The following is a 9,903-nucleotide window of genomic DNA, read 5'->3' on the forward strand; positions in this document are numbered from 1 at the left end:
GGGAGGAGCGTGAAACCCAGGCGGTAAGGGCGTTGGGGACCGACTGGCGCCAGGTGCGCCTGCGCCGTGGGTCTCCAGGCGGCGGGAGGCGGGGTCCAGAGGGGGTGGGGGACGGAGAGAGGCGGGGGGGAGGGAAGAGGCCGCAGAAGCCCGAGCCTTGACCGACGGGCAGGCGGGGGCTGCGGCGGCGCCGGTGAGTGACTCGGCCCCCACCCTCCGCGACCCCCACTCTTTCAGGAGTCCCCCATAGCTTCTGTTGTCCCCATCTAGTCCCAGACCCTCATTACCCCCAGAGCTCCCCTTAATTTCTGGCAATCCCCCGCAATCCCTGCAAACCCTAATTCCTAGTATTTCATCGTCCCAGCTCCTCCACTGCTCTAGGAGTCCCCACCTCACCATTATTCCTGCACATCCCCTCGGAGGACCCTTTCCCATAATGGTCTTACAGACGTCCCGTTGGCCCAGAACCCCCAGAGCGCTCCTCTGCTCCAGATCCCCCCTTCTCACTGCATCTCCCCTTCAGCATCTCGTACCCCCATCACCCCCATGCTGTTTCAACCCCCAAGGCACCCCCACTCTCCTTCCATTTCTCCTGTGCTCCCATTCTCTAACTCCTGCAGATGCCCTCTCTTCCTCTTTTCCTTATTTCCCTCCAACCCTTCAGACCCTTCCTCAATTTCCATCAACTCCTTGGCTTGGCACTTTGCATCTCACAGGCACGAGAGGAGCGCTCAGCGGGTGTCAGCTATTGTTAGGCACTCTGCCCCCTACGCTCCTCGCCCCTGACCGCCCCCTGCCCCCTTCCCTGGCCCCGGGGACTTAGGAGCCTGTGTCGCTGCGGCCGGCCGGGGTGGGGCTGGTGTCGCGGAGACGCCAAGCCCCCGCCAGAGCGGTGCGCCCTGTGCCTGCAGCGCCGGCGCCCCCCATGCGCCAGGCGGCCGGACGGCGGCGTCGGGGGGCGCCATGGCCTCGGCTGCGGCGGGCGAAGCAGAAGAGACCACCCGGCTGCGCAAGCCACGGTTCTCGTTCGAAGAGAACCAGATCCTGATCCGGGAGGTGCGCGCCCACTACCCGCAACTCTACGGCGCACAGAGCCGTCGGGTGAGCGTGGCCGAGCGGCGGCGTGTATGGGACGGCATCGCGGCCAAGATCAACGGCATCACCAGCTGGAAGCGCACTGGCCAGGAGGTGCAGAAGCGCTGGAACGACTTCAAGCGCCGCACCAAGGAGAAGCTGGCCCGCGTGCCGCACTCCACGCAGGGTGCTGGGGCTACCGCCGAGGACGCCTTCTCTGCGGAGGAGGAAACCATTTTCGCCATCCTCGGGCCGGGTGTGGCAGGGCCAGGAGCTGGTGCAGGGGCCGAGCAGCCCCCAGCGGCCGCCTCCTCACAGCCACTGGCCCCAGGTGCTTGCACCCAACGCTACGTGTTGTCCGAGGACCGCAGGGAAGATCGACGGGCAGGTGAGTTCCTTCACCGTCACCTTAGCAAGAGCAGTCACAGTTTGCTGTATGTTGAGCACTGGTCCAAGCCTTTTACGTGGCTCATCAGACTCTCACTACAACCCTGTTAGGTGGACGCTGTCATTATCCCAATTTTAAACATGGGAGAAACTGAGGCTCAGAAAAGTGAAATGACTTGCCTAGGGTTCCACAGCAAGTGACTGTCAGAATCAGTACTAGAACCCAGACCTAGGTGGCCTGGCCCCAGAGTCCACATGGGGGCCATCAACTCACAGCATTTCATTAAACAGCTTGTAGGGTAGTGACTCTGGAGGCAGACTGGGCTCCAATCACAACTTTGCCCCTCAGCTGTGTCATTTTGGGTAAGTTACTGCAAATCAGTTTTTGTGTCTGTAAAGTGGGGATAAAATGTAGTCGCCACTCAAAGATTGCAGTGAAGATTAGTAAATTAATATGCATAAATTGCTTAGTACATGGCCTCCTAAACACTCATTATTAGCTCTTGATATGCTTGCCAATGCTGTCAGGTATGAACTGTTTCACCATTTTATAAATCAAGATTTCACAGAGGTTTGGAAACTTTCCCAAGGTTGTGCCCTGAGTAGAGGAGGTGTAGAGAGCTGAGCATAAGACTTCTCACTTAGCCTTGACTCTGGCTTATTTCTTCTATAGCTATTCCCCAGGCACCTGTCCTATGCTAAGCAATGTTGGAGACACAGTGAAGGTCAGATTTTGGACTTTCTCTTGAGGGCATTTGGAAATCACTAAAGTGTTTTAAGCCAGAGAAAGACATAATCACCCGGACTCTTGTTCTTTTTATTGTTGTTAATCCTCACCCAAGAATATTTTTTCCATTGATTTAAAAATTTTTTTTTAAATTATCTTTTCTTTATTGATTTAGAGAGAGAGGAAGGGAGAGGGAGAGAGAGATAGAAACATCAATGAGAGAGAACATCGATTGGCCGCCTCCTGCATGCCCCCCACTGGGGATCGGGCCCACAACCTGAGCATGTGCCCTGACCGGGAATCAAACCGGCAACCTCTTGGTGCATGGGTCGATGCTCAACCACTGAGCCACACCAGCAGGGCTCCATTGATTTTTTTAGAAAGAGGGGAGTGGGAGGGGAGAAAGAGAGAAAAATATTGGTGGAAGAGAGACATGTCAATTGGTTGCCTCCTGCACATGCCCAACACGGGCTGGGGATGGAACCTGCAAACCTTAGGTGCACAGACTGCACAGATCAACGTTCTAACCACTGAGTCACACCAGTCAGGGCTAGACCCTTGTTCTTAGTGTGAATCAAACCTCAGTGTTCTTATTTGTGACTGAGACATCCTCAGTTCTGCCCTCCTGGGGCTCACAGTCCAGTGGGAAAGACAGACTCATACATAGACTTTGATGACTCAGAGCAGACAGCTTGACCCACCCTGGGAGATCAAGGAGGGCTTCCTGGAGGAGGAAAAATCAGAGACACAGAGTGAGGATTAAGAGCTGGGAAAGTGTTCCTGGAATAGCATGCACAGTGGCTTGGAAGCAAGAAAGCTTGACCAGTTTAGAAAACTGAAGGAGAGGGAGAGTGGAAAGACTGAAGAAAGGAACTGTTTTGAGATGAGGTTTGAGAGGCCATCAAAGACCAGACCATGCAGGGCCTTTAGGCTGAGTTGAGGAGTTTGAATGTTATCCTTAAGTGCTGTGGGGATTCACTGAAGGGTTTTGAGAAAGGGAGGGACATGATCAAACAAAGTAGTTCTGGAATATGTGATTCAGAGAGGTTCTTTCACCCACCCAAGGTCACACAGCAAGTTAGTAGAATTGAAACTGTAATACAGGTTGTGTTCAACTCACAGTCCATGCACTTAGCAATTGGGCTAGATTGCTCAGCAATAACAACAATTAATACTGACTGAAAGTGAACGAGTATGCCAGAATTAGGTGACATGGCTTGTAATTGAAGGTCAGACTTTGGGCATATCCTGAGGGCATTTATAAGTCATGAAAGTGTCTTAAGCAGGAGAGAGACACAATCACTTGTGACCCTTGTTCAGTGTGAATTAAACCTCAGTGCTTCTATCTGCAAAATGGCCCTGTTGAACTGGGGCAGACATGGCAAACTTATTTTTTCAAAAGCTGTGTAACCCCTCTATTCATTCATTCACTCAACAGATACTTATTGAGCACCTTTTCTGAGGCAGACACTGTTGTAGATGCTGGGAATACTGTGCAGAAAGACAATTTTCCTTCTCTCATGAAGCTAACACTCTAATTATGGGAGACACCACAAACAAGTAACCCTAGACAGGAAGTGATAAGGACTAAGAAGAGCCTGGCTGGCTGGTGTGGGTCAGTGGAGTGAGCATGGTCCCATGGACTGAGAGGCTGCCAGTTTGATTCCCGGTCAGGGCACATGCCTGGGTTTCAGGCTCCATCCCCAGGAGGGGGTGTGCAGGAGGCAGCTGATCAATGTGCCTCTCTCACGTCGATGTTTCTATCTCTCTCTCCCTTCCTCTATCTCTCAAAATCAATAAAAACATATTTTTTAAAATGAACTAAAAAGAAAAATCAAGCATTAAGAAGATGAGTGATGGAAGGAGGGCTGCTGTAGGCAGGGTGGTAAGGGACACCTCTGAGAAGGTAAAATTTGAACAGAGACCTGAATAGAGAGATTGAGCTAAGTGGATGGATATCTGAGGAAAGAGTACTCCATCCAGCTAGAGGAAACAACGCATGCAAAGGCCCTGAGGCAGGAATGTGCTTAAAGCATCCTTGATTAGAATCTCACACGGAAGACCCACTGTGTAAAACTCATAAAAGAGGAACTTGATCTGACTGAAAGACTGAAACAGCCTGGGGTGGTCTGAAGTGTCTTTGTTGACACTGGAGAGAGAGAAGGACCATTTCTCTCTGACCTAATGTTTGAAAGAACCACTGTAACAACATGGAGAAATTACTGTGTCGGGCACTTAAATTAAGCCTGTGCCCAAGGTGATTCAGTGACTCCCAGTAATGACCCTCAGGAATATGATCTGTTATTGGATCCCTTGGTGCCAGGTACTCACACAGATCCATTTATAGGTGGGGAAACTGAGGCTCAAAGTCTTTAAATAGGATTTTAACTCTTGTGTGATGGTCCCTCTGTGAGCCCTGTGGGCATGGAGAGTGGGCCACTTTCTGTTCCTTGTAGATGAAAAGCTGCATTTCCAAGGGGTGCGGTTCTCCTGCCCCTTACAAGTGAGACCACCCTCAGCCCACAGCCCCTGCCCTGGGAGTGGTTAAAAATGGGGACTCTATAGAGTCTACCTGGGTTCAAATCCCTCTTCCACCACTCCCCAGCCTGTGACACCTCTCCAGGCCTCAGTCACCTTATCTGTAAGCTGGGGTAATGACAGCACCTGCCTCGAGAGACTGGCTGAGGGGGCTCTGAAATAACAGGAGGAGAGCTTTGCCCAGGGCCTGGCCGGGAAAGTGTTCAACAGCTGTTGACTGTGGTCATGGTGTCTCTCCCAGCCTCCCCACCTCTCTGGCCCGGATGGCCCGGATGGCCCAGAGAGGCTGGACGCCCAGCACTCAGGGCTGGAGGGGGCTGGCTGTTTTGGAAGGAGAAGAGTGGCGGGCTCTGAGGTGACCAGGGAGCAGGAAGCAGGCTCCCCTGAGGAAGGCACATTCGAGCTGGCCAAGGGGTGGTGGAGGGGGCGGCCTGTGCACTGGCCCTGAGGCAAGGGAGAAGGATGGGCAGGGGCCAGAGCTGAGTCCTAGTAGCCCAGGAGAGGCTGGACTGTCCCCTGTGGATACTGGCGAGCTTTGGGACAGTTGCTGCAAGGACCTGATGGTCCAATCAGTGCTGACTCCCTGGAAGCCACAGTTCTTTTTTTTTATTAAAGAAAAAAATGTTGTGCTGGATGTTATTCAAAGCTCTGGGTAAAGAGCTGTGAACAAAACAAAGCCCTGCCTGACGGGCTGACACCGGGAGGAGGAGACTGCCACACTCACAGGGGTCCCACGCCAGGTGGAGAGCATGCGATGGAATCGGGCTAGGGGAGAAAAGGACAGGGACAGAGGCTCCTTAACACGGCGGCTCAAGGAAGGTCTTCCCAAAAGGCCACCTTTGAGCAGAGGCAGGGAATCAGGCAGGTGTCTGGGGAGAGAGCTTTCCAGGCCAAGGGACTAGCAAATGGAGAGGCCCCGATGCAGAGCACCCTTGTGCGTTTGAAGACCAAGAAGGCCAAGGTGGTGGAGACAAGGGAATGAGATAAGGGGGGAGGGGGGGTCGTGCAGAACCTTAGAGTCTTTGAGGACTTTGCGTTTTCTGAGTGAAATGAGAGTCACAAGGCTTTGAGCAGAGAAAGACAACATCTGACTTGTGTTTTTTTAAATCTTCATTAAGTTAGAATTTCCATACTGTATAGCCTGCCCATTTCAAGTCTACAGTTCAGTGGCTTTTAGTATGTTCAGTCTGCAACCATCATCACAATCAATTTCAGATCATTATCATCTCTCCAAAAAGAAACCCTCTTAGCCATCACCCCCACCTCATCCCTGCATCTCCACCCAGCCCCAGGCAACCACTAATCTACTTTCTGCCTCTGTTGATTTGCCTATTTTGGACATTTCATATAAATGGATCATGTGACGTGCAGTGCTTTGTGACAGGCTTCTTTCCCGTAGCATAACTGACATGAATTTTAGTTGAACCCTTGAGGCTCTAGTGGAGAACAAACCGTCAGGGGCAGGGGTGAGAGCAGGAAGCCCAGTGAAGAGGCAGCTGCCATAGTCCAGGTGGCAGATGATGGTTGGACCAGGGCGGGAGCTGTGGCAGCGGACAGAACAGGTTGGATGTTGGATTAATTGGAAGGCAGAGCCAGTGGTATTTGTACATGGATGGGTCTTGGGAAAGAAAAAGAGAGAACGTTTTTGGCCCAAGCAGTTGGAAGGATGGTGCCGGCGGGTTGGGGAGGACCAGGAGCTCAGCTCTTGGCACGTGAGTGTGAGGCATTGAGATGGTCAAGGGAGTATGCCCAGTACACCGCTGAAGGGAAGGGTTCGGGCCGGGCCTGGGAACCGGGGAGCCTCTGCGTGTGGACTGTGTTCAAGTTCACAAGCATGAATGAAATCCCAGGTGACAGGAGAGGGAGGAAGCCCAGCAGGCCTGGGGTTGAACTGGTACAGACTAGAACTGAGGTTGGAATCCTGTCATCCTGGTAGCAAACAGCCCCTACTCCCAGCCTCCAGAGGTCTCCCCTACTGCTCCAGACCCCACACCTCTTTCCCCAGCCCTCTTGACCTCCCCAGGATCCAGCAAGGAGGCCCGAGAGGCTACAGGGGGGCAGATATCCAGATGGTTCAGAACCTTCTAGAATGTTGGCTCTGCCTTGCTCAGCTGGGGACCTCCAGGACCCTGTTTCCACTAAGGCTGGCAGAGGCTATTGTTAAAATATATTAACTCTCCTCCGGGTATGAAGGCTTCTGTTGCAAGACATGATCTGACTTAAGTTTCAAAAAGATGACTCTGGTTACAGTGTCGGTCCTGTGCAAGGAAGGGTCACAGGTTTGATTCCCCATCAAGGGTCCGTACCTGGGTTGCAGGTTCGATCCCCGGCCTCAGTCTGGGTGTGTGTGGGAGGCAACTGATCAGTGTATGTCTCTCACAACATTGATGTTTCTCTTTCTCTCCCCCTCCCTCTTTCCTTCCCTTCTACTCTCTTTAAAAAAAAAAAAAAAAAAATCAATGGAAGGGTGAGGATTAACAAACAAAAAACTCTGGGGCCAAGGTGGGTGGGAGGTGGAAGGGAAGTCCAGACAGCCTTGTCGGGTCATGCACACCTTACCTACATCTCTTTCTCCACAGATACACAAGCCCTCAGCAAGGGGGGCTCCAGCAGCCCGGAGCCCTGGGCCCGGCCCTCCTGCAGTCCCCAGGAAAGGGGCTGCCCACCGCCCAAGGAGCGTGAGTCCTCGCCCCCTCCAGCCCTGCAGACCGTCCAGCTGCCCCGTCTGGCCTTATCTCCACCGCCCCCGGCCCCTCCACTTCCACCACTCCAGCCACCGCAGCAGGTCCAAGTGGCACCCTCGCCCTCTAGCCCCCCACCCCCTCCACTGCCTCTGCCCACGCCCTCGGCCCCAGACCCCTCCCTGGACTTCCTGCGGGCACAGCAGGAGACTGCCAACGCCATCAGGGAGCTAGCTGGCACCCTGCGGCAGGGACTGACTAAACTGAGTGAGGCCCTCAGCGCCCTGCTGCCCCTTCTTCCCAGAACCCCAGCTGACCCACTGCCCCCACCTCTGCCCCCACCTCCACCCCCCAGGCCTGTCCTGCCTCCACCCACCCCCAAAGTGGAGATCACCCCAGAGCCCCTGTCTGTGGTGGCTGCTGTCGTGGACCGGGCCAAGGTGGCAGCCAGGGGGGTGATCATGGCCCCTAGAAGTGAGGAGGGGGCCTCCCGGCCACCCCCAGCCCCACTTCCTCCCCATGAGTCCCCCCCTCACAAGAGGAGGAAAGGTTTTCCTACAAGGAAGAGGCGGGGGCGATGGAAATCTCCGTGAAATCTACCATTGGGTTCAAGCTTGCCTATGCTCTCTGCCAGCACCTCCTCGCCCAGCTTAGCCCAGAGGAGGAGGGCCATGCACCTTCCCCATGCCAGCTGCACCCTGGCTTCCTGCTGCAGGGGCGCGAGCACCCCACTCCCTGTACTAGTTAGTGCCTGATTCGTGGGGGGCCTCATTGATGGGCCCCCCAGCCCTTTCTCCAGTACAGCGCTGTCTGCCTGGCTGCTTTCCTTAACCCTGACTTCTAAGCCATCAATTTTATGTTATTTATTATTGCCCTTTGTGGGCTGCAGAGGAAACCTCGCGGGTCTGCACATACCCCCTTCCCTAATCACTCCTGGTCTTGACTTGAAGAGAATTGAGCTGTGGGGGCCTCCTCACATCCCTACTCCAGACTTTGGAGGGAGTAGGGGTTGCAAGACAAATCAGAATATGAATGACAATGAGGATACGCTAGGGAGAGGGGGTGAGTTCTCACTGGGGAGGTGTAGGTTGGGTCCTCTGCCTCCCATTGCAGTCTCTGACCTCCAGAGCTCAACCCCCTCCTTTTTCCTCATGGTGACAAGATATCAATAAACTTATTTTTAATACAATTACTCAAGGCTCTGGCTGAGACAGGCCTGGGATTCTAGCACCTACAACTGCCCCGCCCCTCCACGGGCAGACGACACCCCCTTGAAGTCAGAAGCTGGAGCCTTTCTTTGTTATTGTTGTTTAAGCCATCAAGGCCAGTGTTCAAATTTTATTCCTACCTACTCATCCTTCAGATACCACCGAAATGTCATCTCCAGGAAAGTATCCTGGATTCTCTCCCCAGGTTAGGATGGGTCTGCTTCTTAAGATTCTCTCTCCGTGTCCTATAATTCTTTCCCAGTGACCCCAAATGAAGAAGTGCCTTTATCTATTTAAGGCATTTTTCCTCCATAGTTCATAAAGGCAGGAGCTAGGTTTCTTACTCCCAAACCTGCTGCAGAGCCTGGAGCAAAGCAGATAACCACCAACCCTGGACTCAGCCCCAGGTGTTGCTCTGGCCAGCTGTGTAACCATGGGCCTCCTTTTGCTCATCTTAAAATGGGCATCTTTTAAATTTAGGAATCTTTATTTCCTACTAGATTCTATTTATCTTTCAGGCCTCCCTCAGCTCCAAATAGCATCTCCTCAGGGAAGCCTTTCCTGACACCCCTTTCCCCAGCAGTTACCAAAAAATGCAGTTAAATAATCATCTGAGTGCATTTAAATTAAACGTCTGCCTCCCTCACCAGGCTGAGCCTTGTTAGGGTAAGGCCTGAGCCTATCTCAGTCACTGCTGTGTCCTTACCATTACCCAGTGCTGAAAAGGGACGAATCTTTGAAATAATGGGCAGCTTAAAAACAAAAACTTCATTTATAGTGCTTCATTTCTGGGCCAGCCACCATGCTTAGCATTTATGTGCAAGTTTGCCTCCTACCCTGAAGGTACCCAGTGAAAAGCAGAATCTAGGAGTCTCCATCTTTTTCCTGAGTTTAGAACTTGATTTAAACTTGTCAGGTGTCTGCCCTGGCCAGTTTTGCTCAGTGGTTAGAGCGTCAGCCTGCAGTCCACAGAGACCCGGCTGCGGTTCCCGCTAAGGGCATATACCTCGGTTGCAGTTTGTCCCCGGCCCTGGTTGGTCGTGTGGGTGGCAGCCACTCGATGTGTCCCTTTCACGTCGATGTTTCTCTCTCTCTCTTCCTCTCTCCCTCCCACTCTATCTGAACAAAAAATGAAAAAATGTCCTTGAGTGAGGATAAAAAAACCCCAAAAACTTGTCAGGTGCCAATCCAGTCCACCTGAACCTGGTTTCTGGCCAGAACTCGATTCCCACTAGAGTTTACTAGAGAATGACCCAAAGGCAATTTTCAGTGATACGTGGAAGGCCTT

At 52.9% G+C, this 9,903-nt stretch overlaps 1 protein-coding gene across 1 annotated transcript; it reads left to right on the forward strand.

Annotated features, from left to right (window-relative positions):
- Positions 1–917: 917 nt before the first annotated feature.
- On the forward strand, positions 918–8,596 carry LOC118639242 (Myb related transcription factor, partner of profilin). The gene is made up of 2 exons (XM_036275537.1): positions 918–1,462; positions 7,306–8,596. The coding sequence occupies exons 1-2, from the start codon at positions 964–966 to the stop codon at positions 7,998–8,000; spliced, it is 1,194 nt and encodes a 397-aa protein (XP_036131430.1). The 5' UTR covers positions 918–963; the 3' UTR covers positions 8,001–8,596.
- Positions 8,597–9,903: the final 1,307 nt, after the last annotated feature.

The sequence above is a fragment of the Molossus molossus genome, unplaced genomic scaffold (genome assembly GCF_014108415.1).
Source record: "Molossus molossus isolate mMolMol1 unplaced genomic scaffold, mMolMol1.p scaffold_m16_p_21, whole genome shotgun sequence".
NCBI classification, from domain to species: Eukaryota; Metazoa; Chordata; class Mammalia; order Chiroptera; family Molossidae; genus Molossus; species Molossus molossus.